Below are 17687 nucleotides of genomic sequence, written 5' to 3' on the forward strand. Positions count from 1 at the left end.
CGTATGTAAGAATTTTCTAATATATAACAAGTAATTTATTTCCTTTATCGTCTTTAAGATTGATCATATCTCAACACATAATAGTTCTAAAACATTTTAAAGCACCTGATCACTTTGTTATAAATGGGACAGACTTGGCATTTGCAACTGTAAACCTTTGTTGATTGTTATAGTTAGGATTTGCCCCACTTAAACCTGTCTGGATGAAAGAGGCTCCATTTTCAAATACATCTCCCACAGAATAAAAATTCCATGGCTTGCTTTTTTCATTTATACCGTTTCTCCATGTTATCTGTTAAATATCAATTACACTACTTATTAGTTGCCCATTCTTGTGCATGAAGTTCACATATGATTATAGTATTTATTTAAATCAAAGACACGAAAAGCAATTAAAAATCATCAAATTTTACACTACGCATCAAGTATATATGTGTTCAATACTACATAATAGATCTAAGACTTGGCTTGGCATAAATATTTAAATTATAAATATAAATTCATAAACACAATTTTTATCTCCACCATTATAGTGTACACAATAATTCACTTAACTATTTATGAAAAACAAAAATCGTTGTTGAAAAATAATTTTGTCAGACATAAAATTAATTATTTATTAAAATATGTTATCATATATAATAAAAATAATTAAATTTTTATTTATAATAATTTTAAATTATTATCCATTTATATTCTTAATATTAAAATAATAATTTCATAATTACTAAGATATCGTTACCTAATTCCTAAGATACGATGTAAATGTAAAACCTACATTTTCATAATAATGGCAATCCAAACGGGTGTAAGAAATACTAATGTTCTAAGCTCAATTTGGGGATATAAAGAAGGCTATTACCTCTTTATTTCCTGATTTTGGTGCAATGAAGTAGTTGGCTTCACTCTTAATGCTAGGATTCATGCTTCCCCCAATTGCATACTGTTCCCATCCTTGGTACAGGTTGTTGGCTACGTGTGCATATCCATGGCGAACCCTGCAATTTTTAATAACCCAGTAAAGATCATTGATTCAAATAATAAGAAGATTTTCCTTTTGGTTGTTGTCTCATGCTACTAAAGAGAAAGGACCCATTTAGAGAAATCACCTTGGCATCCGCTGGTTGCAATTTGGACCGAAGTGGTTGAACACAACAGTAACTCTCATGTTCTTGTCTCTCAAGTACCCATCATCGTGTCCAAGAAGCATAACCTTGTCTTGGTCCTTGAACCAGTTGTTAGAGATGGTAACGTCTGTAGATCCTCGAGTCACGTCCAGAAGACCATCTTGGCATGAATATAGGGTATTGTGGTCTATCCAAACCTTTGATGCAGTAACCAATCTGATTGCATCCCCATCCATCTGACCTAGAGGCACCATTTCTCCATTTGGTCCCCTTACCGATGCAGGGCCTACGGCCTTGCAATGGTGAATCCTTAGCCCATGGATGATCACATCTGTTGCCTGAAAAGTATATAAACAAATATATTCATCCCTTTAAAAGAATTTACATTACTTGAAAAAAAAGTTGAAATTTAGAAATAAAATATAAAATTATGCAAATAGTACAGCAGTTCTATAAAAATTTAATACACGGTGTTAAATAAATTAAAATTATGGCCAACAATTATAATGCCATATTGTAAAACATGTTATTTTTATTAGTTAATTAATTAATTTATCATCAAGACATCATTTTTTTATATATACCATCCAATTAAATTAAATTTACATTTTGATAGAATTCAAACTCGAAACTCTATAAAATTCTATTAACAAATTGCATATTTCCACTTCTATATTTTAATATTTTTACTTATCATGTATCTCGACTTTAATTATGACCTAATAAATATTTAAAAAACTTTTAAACACTTATACTATAAAAAATTATTATTTTAAACACTTAAACTTTAAAGAAAATTTTAAACACAAATTTAAAATTATAAATTTAAAAAATTACTTTTAAATACAATTTTCAAATTATAAATTTAGTTAAAAATAATATTTTTTTAAACTTCAGTTATTTATTAGGTCACGATTAAAGTTGAGATGATTAATAGTTGAAAACCAAATCTCATTTCACTTTTTAAAGAAGAAATCTTTATTATGTATAGAACGATTGTATTATAATAGGTCATAATAATATTTAACACGCAAATCTTATATTATATAAGGATTGCGTAGAATAATCTTAGGGATAGTCATCCGCCCTCATTAACCGGGCATTACTGTTAATAATTAGAATATTCACCTTGTATATGCCTAGAAAAAACAAAAAAAAAAAAATACCTTGTAGACCAGAAGGCAAGCGTTGCCAGTGATGTGAATGTCGACACCACGGCCGTCGAGTGTGGTGAAGCTGCTAATGAGAAGTGGCTTGACAAGCTGAATGTTCATGTTCTTTTGGAAAGTTATCCACACTTTTCCAGTGATCATGGTGGCTCCATATCTCAGAGTCCCTTGCTTAGGGTTCAGTGGATCATCACTAGGATCACTCACTTTGTAGCGGATAGTATCTTTCCCAATGTTGTTAGTCATCTTCCCTGAAAACCCCACGGAGCAAGTGGCCAGTTGCTGCCTGCTTCTTCGCCAATTACGGTTCTGTCTCCAGCAACTATCAATGGGATTCATCTTTTGGGCAACGCAAAATGTCGGAGAGATGAAGTTGAAGATGACAATAGAAAGAGCTAAAGCGAAGTTCCATTGTACGGCCATCTACGTAAACTCCTTATTGCTTTGGATTCAAATGCCAGAAAAGATGAATAAGAAGCTAAAGTTGGCTGGAAGAGATGGTGAGGATGGGGTTTTTATAATGAATTGTTAATGCTTGGCTTGCTGATTTGGTTTCAATGAGATGGTTGTACTAGAAGTGTTTAGCTGTTCATAAAGGTCAGTTGCAGCTGGTTCAGTCCTGGAATGTGGTGGCTATGGAGTTTTTGGTTGTGATATAAACTATAAATAGGAAATATGAGAACTAGAAACTGAACTAATTTGCCATATTTGTACACACTTTCGAAAATTTGCTTGACGTACATACACTAAAAAATTGTAAATTTAATTAAATACAAAAAATTTTACCCTTTTGGATAAAAAAATATATTAAAGGGTATTTTAATAATTTTTAATAGAATTAACAAGTTAACTTTGATTTTGGGTCTAAATAATAATTTTTTTTCAAATATCAATGATTCAATAATAAAATTTAAAAAAAGTACAAGAACTAAATTATATTTTATATTATTTAAAATTATGATAAAAAACCACTCATTATTATAATATACTAATTTTATTAATTTAGTGTACATTCACCTATATATACACTAGAAATTCTCCCTTAATATTTGTGAACTTTTAACGTGAATTAATACCTCGACAATAAGAACCAATAAAAAATTTAAAAATATGTATTACCTTGATCAAATTACTGCAGGGTTCAAATCAGAATTGATGGGTCCATGAATGCTTCTCTCATTAGACCAGTGATTCGAGAAGAGACTAAAGAGAGCTGTTTTTTCTATTAATCCCTTTAAGGCCCCAGGTAACTCATAATTATTAGCATATTACGGGAAGGAGGTAATTGAGGCAGTGAGCAGCTTCTTTGAGATAGATAAAGTGTTAAAAAGTATTAATCATACTATTATCTGTCTCACTCCTAAGGTTAAGAATATATGTACTATGAAAGATTTCCACCTAGTCGGTCTGCATACTGTATCACATAAAATCATCTCAGAAGTCATGGTTCATTGACTATAGCCATTAATGTCATCTATCATTTCAGAGGAGCAGAATGCATTCACTAAAGTTATATTGATAACGAATAATATTATCATTAGCCATATGAGGTAATGCATTACTTGAAATAGCACTAGGAAGGGGACAAGACATGTTTTGCACTGAAGTTAGACATAAGCAAGGCTTTCGATATTGTTGAATGGGTCTTTTTGCATCATATGTTAATCTGTTTTGGCTTTTATGCTAGATGGATAAAATGAGTTATATATGGAATTTGTCTTCTCAGTGTGTCCGACTTAGTACAAATAAATGGCAATTACTTTGGTCTTATCAAGCTTTCGAGGGGATTAAGACGGGACTCATTATCATCGTCCTTATACTTGTCCTATGGAGAGGATCTATCTCACTCTCTGAATAATTTGGCTTTAGAAGGAATATTCATATCTCGGTATAGCCCAATAGTTAAGCATCTTCCTTTTGCAGATGACTCAATCATCTTCACTAGAAATACTATAAAAGAGGCAAGAACTTAAATTGCATTCTCTATGATTATTCCATGGCAAGTGGATAAGTAGTAAATCTCACAAAATCGTCCATTTTCTTTAGTTCTAATACTCCAAGGACTACTCATAGAGGCATCATGCTCAGGATTCAAAGCATAGGAGGGTAAGATAAGTTTCTAAGTTTATCAGCGACCATTTCCATATCAAAGTCACTCTCCTTTGAGGTAATCAAAACCTGTATTCAGAACAAAATTGCAGGTGGAAAGGGAATCTCTTATCACAAGGGGAAGAGAATTGCATATCAAAGTGGCTGTATCAGCAATACTTGAGTATACCATGAGTTGTTTTTGCTTTCAAGCTACCTTTTGCAATTCTCTCCTCAGTTTAATGGCTAATTTCTGGTGAAGGCAAAAAGAGAATGAAAAAAAAAAATCACTAGATTAGATAGAGAAAAATATGTCAACTAAAAGTATTGGCTGGTATGGGATATTGAGACTTTTAACATGATCCTTTTTGCGAAATAAACCTAGAGAATTCTTTCAAAACCAAATTAATGCTTCAATGACCAAGTCTTAAAAGGCAAATATTTTCCTTTTTCAGATTTCATGCAGACCACAAAAGGTTCTAGAACTTCATAGACATGGTAGAATATTTTATGCGAGTGACAAATTTTGAAAAGAGGAGTTCATTGGAACGTTAATGATGGGAATTCTATTATTTGCAAATATGAGAGGAAGATTCCGAAATCCTTTCCCTAACTTGCTAGAGTAAAGCAGAATGTAGATAATTCAATTCATGGGGTCTCTCTATTATTTGATGACTCCTCCAATACATGGAACATTTGACAGTTAAGAGCCATCCTTAGAGATGTGGATATTAATAACACCCTAACAATACTTGTGAATTAATTTAGGCAGGGGATGATAGAGTTTGGCTAGTTTAGGAACAAATTTTGCAACATCATGCTTGGTTGTAATTAGCAAATTTGTTAATAACTGAAATTTATTATTGTTATTAGTATTGATTTTTCAATAGATTTGAAAACTAATCGTACCCTTAGCAACACATTATAAATCTTGCTAACTAACTTCCTAATGAGTTTCGCAAAAGTTGACTCGTTCGTTTCTAATTTGTTGCTACGGATTAGCAACAAATCATTTATGTAGTCTGGCAATTGATTTTTTACGTTACTAAACTGTAAATTCTGTAGTATGAATGAGAGGAAGAATAATTTTAATATATGTTTTGTTGATAATTGGAAAAAATAATTTATATTCTTCTATAAACCCTTGCACCTCTAGACTGGATAGTATAAGATAAAAAATGAAAAATAATAAATTTCTAAATAATATAAGAATAATATCCATAAGCTTAAAATTTTCTTTTGAGAAAAAAATATTGTAAGGTAGAATATTTCAAGTGGAGATCATATATATATATAGATACACAGTATGAAATTTTCTATACACTCGGGTGTATATATCCATAAAATGTAATCCTCACACGTAATTAAAAAAAATCTTATTTAAAATATGGTGAAATCCACATTTTAATTTTTTTTTTATTGGTTAGATGTACAAATCAACTTGTACATCTAGATGCGTGAAAGAATTTTTCAATACACAACAAACAGTATCTTCTGTTTCCTTTCGCGTCTTTCAGATTGATCGTGTCTCAGCACATAATAGTTCTAAAGCACTTTAAAGCACCTGATGACTTTGTTATCGACCTCACAAACTTGGCATCTACAACCTTGAACCTCTGTTGATCATTATAATTAGGGTTTGCCCCACCTAAACCCGTCTGAATGAAAGAGGCTCCATTTTCAAATACATCTCCCACGGAATAGAACTTCCATGGCTTGCTATTCTCATTGATGCCATTTCTCCATGTTACCTGTTAAATACCAATTACACTACTTAGTAGGTCTTTCTTGTACATAAGACTATAATATTCCTCCAATTATTGAGTTGGAGATGCAAAAAAATAGTATTTGTCAAATTTCACTTAGTATTTAAAGTAATAATTCACACCGGATCGGCCCACTAAGGGATAAAGAGCTTCCAAGTGAGTATTTGCTCCATTCATGAGGATTGAAGCGAAAATAATGTTGAACCACTCATTTCAATACTCATTGATATTTTTATGTAAACTCTAAAATGTAATAGTAGAGCCTTCACTATAAAATATCAACTCTAAAATGTAATAGTAGAGCCTTCACTATTCATAAACCTACTTTCTATGAGTTTTTTTTAATGTGGAATGGGCATCCGAATGGATGTAAGAAGTACTAAAATTTAGTATTATAAGCTCAATTTGGGGTTACAAAGTAGATTAATCACCTCTTTATTTCCTGATTTTGGTGCAATGAAGTAGTTGGCTTCACTCTTAATGCTAGGATTCATGCTTCCCCCAATTGCATACTGTTCCCATCCTTGGTACAGGTTGTTGGCCACGTGTGCATATCCATGGCGAACCCTGCAATGTTTTAATATGCCAATAAAGATCATTGACTCAAATTAATAAATAAGAAGATTTTCCTTTTGGTTGCTGTCTCATGCTACTAAAGAGAAAGGACCCATTTAGAGAAATCACCTTGGCATTCGTTGGTTGCAATTTGGACCAAAGTGATTGAACACAACAGTAACTCTCATGTTCTTGTCTCTCAAGTATCCATCGTCGTGTCCAAGAAGCATAACCTTGTCTTGGTCCTTGAACCAGTTGTTAGAGATGGTAACGTCTGTAGATCCTCGAGTTACGTCCAGAAGACCATCCTGGCATGAATACAGTGTATTGTGGTCTATCCAAACCTTTGATGCAGTAACCAATCTGATTGCATCTCCATCCATCTGACCTAGAGGCACCATTTCTCCATTTGGTCCCCTTACCGATGATGGACCTACGGCCTTGCAATGGTGAATCCTTAGCCCATGGATGATCACATCTGTTGCCTGAAAAGTATAAACAAAAATATTCATGCCTTTAAAATGAATTTATAATACTTAAAAAATTGAAATTTAAAAATATAATATAAATTATGAAAATATATTAAATCTATAAAAATATAACGCTTCGCGTTAAATAAATTAAAATTATAGGCTAACAATTATAATATCATATATATTATAAAATATATTATTCTTTTAATTAATTAATCGATCATCACTCGTCATTTTTTTATATATATCATTCGATTGAATCATATTTGTAGTATTCGAACTCGAAATTTTGTATAACTCTAACTCATTTTTTAAGAAAAATTTTATAATATTAATATTATGTATACAATAGTTATATTATAATAAATCACAATAATTAATAATTAATACCTGATCATTATATTATGTAACGGTTCTATAGAATAATTTTAGGATAGTGATAAAAAATCATTAATCGGGCAGTGCTCCTTAGTAATTAATTCACCTTGTATATACCTAAAAAGGAACAAAGAAGAAAAAATTCACCTTGTAGGCCAGAAGGCAAGCGTTGCCAGTGATGTGAATGTCGACACCACGGCCATCGAGTGTGGTGAAACTGCTAATGAGAAGGGGCTTGACAAGCTGAATATTCATGTTCTTTTGGAAAGTTATCCACACTTTCCCAGTGATCATGGTGGCTCCGTACCGCAGAGTCCCTTTCTTAGGGTTCAATGGATCATCACTAGGATCACTCACTTTGTAGCGGATAGTATCTTTCCCAATATTGTTAGTCATCTTCCCTGAAAACCCCACGGAGCAAGTGGCCAGTTGCTGCCTGCTTCTACGCCAATTAGGGTTCTGTCTCCAGCAACTATCAATTGGATTCATCATTTGAGCAACACAAAAGCTCGGAGTCATGAAGAAGAAGATGACCAAAGAAAGAGCTAAAGGAAAGTTCCTTTGTACGGCCATCTTTGTACGTAGTAAACTCCTTGTTGCTTTGGATTCAAATGCCAGACAAGATGAATGAGAAGCTAGAGTTGCCTGGAAGAGATGGTGGGCTTGGGGTTTTTATGATGAATTGCTAATGCTTGGCTTGCTGATTTGGTTTCAATGAGATCGTTGTACGTAGTAGAAGGGTTTAGCTGTTAATAAAGGTCAGTTGCAGCTGGGTTCAGCCCTGGAATGGTGGCTATGGAGTTTTTGGTTGTGATATAAACTATAAATAGGAAATAAGAGAACTAGAAACTGAACTAATTTGCCATATTTGTACACACTTTCGAAAATTTGCTTGCAATTGGAAAATTTTACATATATACACAATTAAAACTTGTGGATTTAATTAAATAGAGAATTTTATTGTTTTAGATAAAAATATATATATATTAAAAGTATGGGTGACAAAGACTAAATTGTAAATTTTTTTAAATGTCAATAATTTAATAATAAAATTTTAAAAATATGAGAATTAGACCTTACATTTCAATAGTATATTTTATCCTATTTAAAATTATTACAGAACCACTAATTATTATACTATATTAATTCTATTAATTTAACTAATTATTAAACTATATTAATTCTATTAATTTAACTAATTATTATAATATATTAATTCTATTAATTTAGTGTATATATGTATAAGAAATTGTCCCTTATTTTATGCCAGATTTTAACGTGAATCACTTCCTCACAATGAGAACTAACAAAAAAAATTAAAAAATTATGCACTAACTTGATCAAATTCCTGTAGGGTTTCAAACCAGAATCGATGCCTCCATGAATGCTTCTTTCACTAGACCAATGACTCACGAAGAGACTAAAAGAGCTGCTTTTTTTATTAATTCCTTTAAAGTCCATGGTGATGATGGGATGACTGGGCACTTCTTTCAGCATTACTGACATATTATGGGAGGAGGTGACTGAGGTAGTGACCAGCTTCTTTGATACAAGTAAAACTTTAAAAAGCATTAATCATGCTATTGTTATCTGTCTCACTCCTAAGGTCAAGAATGTGTGTATTATGAAAGATCTCCACCTAATCGATCTGCACAATATATTATATAAAATCATCTCAAAAATCATGCTTCATCAACTATAGCCATTAACACCCGCTATCATTTCAGATGAGCAGAATGCATTTACTAAATGCAAATTAATAGCTGATAATATCAGCTATGGGATAATGCATTATTTGAAATTGCACAGGGAACAGGGCAAGACAGGTTTTACACTAAAGTTAGACATAAGCAACGCATATGATAGTATTGAATAGGGATCTTCTTGCATCATATAAATAATGGCAATTATTTTGGTCTAATCATGCTTTTGAGGGGATTGAGACAATATTTTGGTCTAATCATGCTTTTGAGGGGATTGAGACAAGAGTACCCATTATGATCATTCTTATACTTGTTCTATACGAAGGGTCTATCTCACTCACTATAAAATTTAGCTTTAAAAAGAATAATCATATCTCTGTATAGCCCAACAATCAAGTATCTTTTATTTGTAGATGACTCGATCATCTTCACTAGAGCTATTATAAAGGAGGCGAGAATTCTAAAGCGCATTCTCTATGATTATTCCATGGCGAGTGGAAAGGAGTAAATCTCACAAAATCATTCATTTTCTTTAGTCTTAGTACCCCAAGGACTACTTGTAGAGAAGGGCATCGTGGCTTGAGATTTAAAACATAGGTGGGCAAGATAAGTTTCTAGGTTTGTTAGTGACTATTTCCAAATCAAAGCCACTCTCCTTTAAGGTAATAAAAACCCATAGTCAGAATAAAATTACAGGGTGAAAGGGGAATCTCTTATCACAAGAGGGAAGAGAAGTGCTTATTAAGGTGGTTTCTAAGTAATATCTATGCATACTATTAGTTGCTTTCACTTTCCAACTACCTTTTGCAATTCTCTCAACAGCTTAATTACTAATTTTTAGTGGGGGCAAAAAGAAAATGAAAGAAAGATTCACTGGATTAGGTGGAGGAAAATGTGTCTGATGCTGTGAAATTTTGCAATTATTCATATATTTTTTAGTAGATTTATACTGTAAGAAGATTATATTAGTTAGTAGATTTTTTTGAGAATCTGATTTGTACTGGCTAGTAGATAAGAAATTCCGTGATAAATGAGATTCTAAGAATCACTTTGTAACAACTATCAACGGTAAGTAGCATGACCCTTTAAGACTCTGCCAACGCACTAGGTTGAGTCTTTATCATAACCGAATATCCTGGTCATGAGTGTAACGATCCGGAAACCGATACCCCTCTGTAACGGCCCGAACCGCCACTGGCGCTAGAATCCAGATCGGCTTAAGGCCGCCGGGACCCGTAGCAAGCCAAACGTACATTCTATCACCTGGTCAAATCCCATACATGATCAAAACTTTAACATAAAAACTTAAACATATGATGCAAACACCGAGCTTGACCTGTATGCAACATAACTGAAAACATAAAAGGACCCCCTACTAGAACCCTCATCAAAACTCTAGCTGGGTCAACACAACATACATCAAGCCGGAGTCACATCCAAAGAACTAGAATCTAACCTGTGCATGCATCAAACCACAAACACAAGACCTCCACTAGAGTCCTCATCAAATACTCTAGCGTGGTAAACAACACATGCCACAAGATTAGTGTAACAGCCCGGAAACCGAACTGCCACCGGCACTAGGATCCAGATCGACTTAAGGTCGCCGGAACCCGTAGTAAGCCTGCTATCCTGTCTGTATACCTGTGAAATCCCATACATGATCATACAATTGCTGTAAAAACATAACACTTTTCTTCATTCCAAGGCTTAACCTGTGCATGCACTCTCTCTGTGCTCTACTAATCCCTACTAGAGCTCCTCATGGCTCTAGGCGGATCAAACTCATACTGTTAAGCCTGGTTTTGCTCATAAACGTACACGAATAAAGAAACATACATAAACTGATCATGTGACTCCACAAAGGGATTACAAGTCATATAAATCAAGCACCATTCTATACATATACACTATCTCTGTACAATTACATGTCCACACTAGCTATTACAAAACTATGTACTCTTCCTGTACCCTGCTGAGTTCTCTCTGACCTCTGAACCTGCACAACTAAAGTTAGGGGAGAGGGATGAGCTACGATAGCCCAGTGAGTAGAATAGGCAAATAACAGGTGATAAAACATGCTCTCATGGAATGCAACATATAAGCACATCACCTCGGCCGGACGGATCAAAACTCCCTCTATCTCATCTGGGGTACCTAAGTACCATGTGCCTGGTCCCCGTAGGGCTGTTCCAGGTCTTTGTGTTGTGCCTGGTCCCCGTAGGGCTGTTCCAGGTCTTCCTCTGAGGGCTAATGAATCCTCACGAAGTCCGTGCCGTCTCACATAAGCAATGTACAAGGAGCAATGCCAAGTACAAGGATAAATGCAATGCATCATCTTTGTGTACACTAATGCACTCACCCTATAGCATAGTCATGATGCATGAAGCATGAGAAAATATCAGTTATCATATTAAAACATTAAGTTAAATTCCACTCACCTAGTTATCTCTGCACTGACACTACAGGTTCTGACACTGAACTCACTGCTGATTTCCCTGATTCCTCTGGTCCGTACCTACACAGGTGGACTCAAATGAGGGACTAAACTCACTCAAGAACATCGCTACGAAACTCCCCAAAAACCCTCTAAACAAACCGAAAACCATCACATAAAACATGCAAAAGAAAGCTGGACAGGGCACTTTCGGCGGCAGGTTCGGCGGCCGAAACCCCTCTCCAGAGACGAAACTCATGCATGGTCGGCGGCACCTTCGGCGGCCGAAGGTCTCGTCCAGAGACGAAACTCACACACTTTCGGCGGCCGAACTCCCTCTTTCGGTGGCCGAAAGTCTCTGTCTAAACCGAAAGCCTAGCTTTCGGGGGCAACCTTTGGCAGCCGAACTGCCTCCACAAGGGGTTCGGCGGCCGAACCTTCCTTCGGCGGCCGAACCTGGTTTTGCCCGAAGGGCAGAACCCTGCTCTGTTTCATGCAAACTTTGCCCAAAAACCTACAAACATGCATAGCAACTACTCCCAACTAGCATATACACATATATATGCACAAAGGGGTCTAAAACTACCCTAAAACCCCAAACAAACATAGCACATAACACTTAAACATGCTGGAACACCACAAATCACCACAAATCTCACCTAACCCTAAACATGCATACTACCCATACAAACTTTCTAAAACCTTTCAAAATCATCAAAGAAGCTCAGGATCTTCACTTACCTCTTAAAGAACTTGAGGATGAAGGATCCTAACGTGGAGATATGAAGAAAAGCTCTTCCAAAGCTCCAAGCTTCAAAACTTGTTTCTTTTACTCAAAACCTTCATACGTCACCAAAACTCTTAAAACTCTTGAAAGATTTGATGAAAATCATGGAAAACATAAAAGTCAACGTGGAGAGGCTGAAACTCACCTCTGGCTGCAAGTGGAGGAGAAAATACCCTTCTCTCACCGACCTTTGGCCCTTTTATAGGTGGCTGGCCAGACCACCTTCGGCAGCCGAACGTGAAGCCGCAACCATGCAATGTTCGGCGGCCGAAAGGGACCCTTCGGCGGCCGAACCTTTGCATTTCTCCCTTGTTGCTTTTCTTTCAACACTCAAGTCTTTTAACACTTCAAAACATGAAAACCAGTGAAAACATACCTTGGAAAAACATACGCATTACCCTTCTCGAGGGTTCCGACACCCGAGATTCCTCCGGACTACAGGAATTCCGATGCCGGACTCGAGCCGGGTATTACAATTAGTTCAACACAACTCAACATTAAAACTTTACATACATCATGTACTAAAAAGGGACTAACCAAGTCTTAGGGCCAAGCACAGTACTAATCCATAAACATAATTCTACTTTACTTTTCATTACAATTCATTATCTTACAATACATTATATCAATTTATAATACATGTCCACACTAACATACTAAGCTATTACAAAGCCACAACCTTAACTCTTAAGACTTCCCAATCTTCCTCAGACCTGCAACACTGGGGTTAGGGGAGAGGGGTGAGCTAAAAAGCCCAGTGAGTAGAAACAATGCACAATAATAATCATATGCTATCATGGAATGCGTCACAGCACAAACATTTTACATAACGGATGGACATGACCACCAAAACTCCCTCTGTCTGTAACATATCATGGTGCCCGGCCCTTCGGGCTCCTCAGGACTTCATTATGCCCGGCCCTCAAAGGGGCTCCTCAAGACTTCATTAACGTAACATAAATAGGGCTATTGGGGTCGCCTTGGTCCATCCACATCAACAGTAAGTAATGCAATGCATCATATTCGTGATTTCTAATGCAAGCAACCTATTACATATACATGGCATTCATGATGCGTGAAACATGCTTAAAACATTTTATTAGTTAGTTCTACTCACCTCTGGCAGACGCTGGACTGACTCTGCAACAGCTAGCACTGCTGGCCTCCTAGATCCCTCGGGTCCGATCCTACACAGGTGGACTCGAATGAGGTGCCAAACACACTCCAAACAACTCATAAACAACTCCCCAAAAATCCCTCTAAACATCACTTAAACATGCATAGAAAATAACCATGAAAGGGCTGGACAGGGCACTTTCGGCGGCCGAACGTCCCTTCCAAAGCCGAAAGTCATGCAGGTTCGGCGGCCGAAGCCTCACTCCAAATCCGAAAGTCAGGCACCTTCGGCGGCTGAAAATCACCTTCGGCGGCCGAAAGTCTGCTCCAGATCCGAAATGCAACTTTCGGGGGCAAGGTTAGGTGGCCAAACCATGCATCCACAGGCAGGTTCGGCGGCTGAAACTACCTTCGGCGGCCGAACCTGAGTTCATCCAGAACTCAGCCTCTTATGCATACAAGCCTCCCAAGCCTTCCAAACACCCCAAACAAGCATCCAACCTTATAAAAACATGCATAAACCCTCAATCATGCACAAAGGAGCTTAAACAAGCTTAAACTCCAACAAAGAACATCATAAAACATGCATCAATAGCTTATGACCCACATAAGCCAAAACCATCAAAACTACTCAAAACCTCACTTACTCTCTCCCAATCATGCATACACTCTCCCACATGCATAAAGGAGCATAAACTAACATAAACCTTCAACACTACATCATTTAAACATACATAAACATACATTGGGCATAAAACCCACATAAATCTTAACATGCATATCTACCCATACTCCACCATCAAAACATCTTTAAACTTACTTAAAACTCCATTAAAACACAAGGAAAGCAAGGATCTACACTTACCTCTTGAAGATCGAGGGGTGGTACGATCCCTAACTCGGAGGTGTGGAGGATCCAAGCTCCAAAAGCCTCCAAGCTCCCAAAACTCCTATTTAAGCTTCAAAACTTCAAAACAAGGGTAGAACTCATGAAAACTTGAGGGATAGGTAGAGAAATCATGAAAAACGACCAAAGGAGTACAAAAACTCACCTGAGCTCGAGAATGGGGAGAAAACTCGCCCATTTCTGATCTGAGGGCTCTTTATAGGTGGCCTGGTCAACAACCTTCAGCAGCCTAACGTGCCCTCTAAACTCATGCATGTTCGGCGGCCGAACTTGAGGTTCGGCGGCCGAACCTTGGTTCGTTCAAACAAAGCTTTCGGAGGCCAAAAGAGCTCCCAAAACTTACCCATGTTCGGCGGCCGAACCTCACTTTCGGCGGCCGAACCTGGCAAATGCCTCCTTGGTCTTTTCTTTTCAAAACTCATTTTTTTTGCATTAAAACTATAAAATCAAGTGAAAACATTTTAGAAACACCTTTTACCCCTCTAGAAGCCTCTGGCATCTTCAGAATTCCCGATTCCAACGGAGATTCCGCCGGAAGGCGGGGATTCCGATGCCGAAATCTAGCCGGGTATTACAATGAGAGTCCCAGGTTCTACGTCTTGGATGGTTAGGCATGGATGACTAAGCTTTCTAATCACGGACATATCAACACTTGAACTAATAGAAGTCTTCCATTGTCTAATATGTCTTGGGTGAGTTTTGAGTCATATAAAATATCTCTCCAAAATTTATTAATTCTTTATATTCGTATTTTCATTGTTGGCGCCTATCACACTTGTCTGCACACATGGTCTTCCTAGATTGGTTATCAATCCTATGTCTTCTCCCCTGCCCGGGACGCTTCATTTTTCGAGATCCATTTAAAGCCAGGCATCATTCTTGCCCTATAAATTCTCCATTTCTTTCTCTATTACCACTTTTGCTCTCGCATTCCCTTGCTTGAACTCTCTTGGTGCTTAGAGGTCTTCGTCGTCTTTTCTTAGCTGATCACCGACGGTACTTCCTTCTCCAAGATAATCCCCTTCTTGTATTCATTTTCCCATTCAAGAAAAATGAGCCAATCTTCTTCTTCTTAGGACAACTCCTCCACCAGCTTCTCCTCTGGCGGCCCAATCCGTGTTCTAGCACCTATAGTCCCTTTACGAGCCGTCCATGATAATGAATCCCTACTGGTTAATGATATTCCATCAATATTGTCGAAAAGGGATATGGACCGCCTATATAACACATATCACATCCCTCGAGAAACTTTTCGAACCTACACTCCTATATTGAACATTCGTGCTGATGACTATCCCTGCTGAAGATATAATCATCGTATACAATGAGCAGCTAAAGGTGGGTCTCAAATTCCCAATTGACCCATTTTATTTTGATGTCCTCAACTTTCATAAACTCTCCATTGCCCAACTCCATCTCAACAACTGAAGCATCCTTGTAGCATTCTGGTTCATTTGTTTCAACAGCAACATTAAGCCAACCATTGCTTTTTTATCCCAAATCTACAAGCTACGCACTCGAGTTAAAGAGGAGTATTTTTTCTTTAGTGGCAAAAAGCGTCGTACCCTTTATGACCGTCTTCCCTCATCCTTGAACGATAGAAGAACAAATTCTTTATCGTCCATTTCCGAGTGTCTAGAGTTTTGAGAACCTTTAGACAAATTGGAACCTGTACGTGGAACTAAGAAAGTATAAGTCAGGCCAATGAGGGAGGAAGAGGAAGGCTTGGCCTTTCTTCAAAAGATGGCCAAAGCATGAAAATGGACATTAACGAGGCTATAAGGAATGCCATGCTTGCTTGACAAACCAGATCTAGACCAAGCAGGCCCATGAGCCTTAGTCAACTACCTACCAAGCCCAGCAAGTAATCTTACCTCTGCCCCCTGAACTAGGTATTTATTTCTAAAAACCATTATTTTTGCTCTTCTATACTTACTCCTCTTTCTGTGCGAATAGATCTGGCAAAGGTACGCCAAAGTGACAACGTTGCTAGGAGGAGCTTACTGTATTACCTCTATTCAAGCTTCAGTCACTACCCTTGCGGCCTCAACCAAGACTTTCAACTCCCAGCTTGAGGATCCAGTTTTGGGGCAGTCCCCCCTGCTCAGTCGATCAGATCCTCCAGTCCGCCAGGAAGCTGGCAATGGAGCCCTTTGGCTCCGAAGCATCCAACACTTAGCCTTGGCATTAACTCGGGTGGATTCTCTCCTCAAGGAGCCCCGGCTATATCTCCTCATCACCGAGAACGCTATGTGAGCTAGTGACGCCAGCGATTTAGGGTGGTTGAGACTGACGAGTTGTACGACAACGCTATATATTCTTTCATGGAACGCGTCTTGTCAGTATACCTTACCTAGGAGAGGGATAATGCCCTTAGGAGGAATTTTGGGCTACTGGAGTGAGAAAAGAACCTCTATCTGGAGGAGATCCGGTAGTTGAAAGCCTAAGTGGACGAGGTGGAGAGCACAATGAAGGAGACATTGGAGCCTGTAGACAAGCTCTAGGCAAACTTGGGCAAGGCCAATGATGCGAAGGCCACCTTGAAAAATCGGACAAAAGCTACTGAGGATCAAGTGGCTGAGCTTTAACCATAAATCCATGTACAGCAGGCCCACGCCTAGGAGAACCGAGCTACTGCTGACAAAGTTGTAGAACTGGAGAATGAGCTTAAAGTGGTAGTGGCTCGAGGGGGAAGACTTTATGTGGAAGCATAAGATGTTGACAAAAAGTAGCTGACTGTGCACTTCCTTGGAGGACTTCTCCTAGGTTGACAACATCCTACTTGAGGATGATGAGGAGGAGGAGGAGCAAGAAGGGGAAGAAAGCCCAAAAGATGAAAACAACCCTTCCAACCTGATTTTTACCAGAGATAATGTAATAATTGTAGATGACAATATAATAGAAGCTCAAGAGTACTCTCCTGCCTTATAACTGTATCTCCTCCTCACTTAATGAAAAAGATCCTCTTTTTGTTCATTATTGTCTGTTTTATAATTTTTGTTAACCTTGAATAAGAATCGATACTCAGAACCTCACCAAACAATATATATAAGTAAAAATAACTTGGTAAAAAAATAATTGCAAGGGTCTATCACCCAAAAACTCATTTGATGAAAATAAATAAAAAAAATGACCAAGTAAAAATATCTGAAGTTAATGCTCAGCCTGGCTTACCACAAAT

The 17687-nt window shown here is 37.2% G+C and overlaps 2 protein-coding genes and 1 long non-coding RNA gene across 3 annotated transcripts; 1 reads left to right on the forward strand and 2 right to left on the reverse strand.

Annotated features, from left to right (window-relative positions):
• Positions 1 to 109: 109 nt before the first annotated feature.
• Positions 110 to 2719, reverse strand: LOC110614340 (pectate lyase 1). Its single transcript, XM_021755857.1, has 4 exons — positions 2294 to 2719; positions 1110 to 1465; positions 863 to 998; positions 110 to 292 (listed from the first exon to the last, which is right to left on the reverse strand). The coding sequence occupies exons 1-4, from the start codon at positions 2717 to 2719 to the stop codon at positions 110 to 112; spliced, it is 1101 nt and encodes a 366-aa protein (XP_021611549.1).
• A 3194-nt stretch (positions 2720 to 5913) lies between these two features.
• Positions 5914 to 8060, reverse strand: LOC110614408 (probable pectate lyase 4). The gene is made up of 4 exons (XM_021755930.1): positions 7704 to 8060; positions 6835 to 7190; positions 6582 to 6717; positions 5914 to 6135 (listed from the first exon to the last, which is right to left on the reverse strand). Exons 1-4 carry the CDS (start codon positions 8046 to 8048, stop codon positions 5914 to 5916), a joined length of 1059 nt encoding a protein of 352 aa, XP_021611622.1. The 5' UTR covers positions 8049 to 8060.
• An 8111-nt stretch (positions 8061 to 16171) lies between these two features.
• Positions 16172 to 17482, forward strand: LOC122723648. Its single transcript, XR_006350643.1, has 2 exons — positions 16172 to 16370; positions 16463 to 17482. It is a non-coding gene; the product is annotated as an uncharacterized LOC122723648 (long non-coding RNA).
• Positions 17483 to 17687: the final 205 nt, after the last annotated feature.

This window comes from Manihot esculenta, chromosome 5 (assembly GCF_001659605.2).
Source record: "Manihot esculenta cultivar AM560-2 chromosome 5, M.esculenta_v8, whole genome shotgun sequence".
In the NCBI taxonomy this organism is placed as follows: Eukaryota; Viridiplantae; Streptophyta; class Magnoliopsida; order Malpighiales; family Euphorbiaceae; genus Manihot; species Manihot esculenta.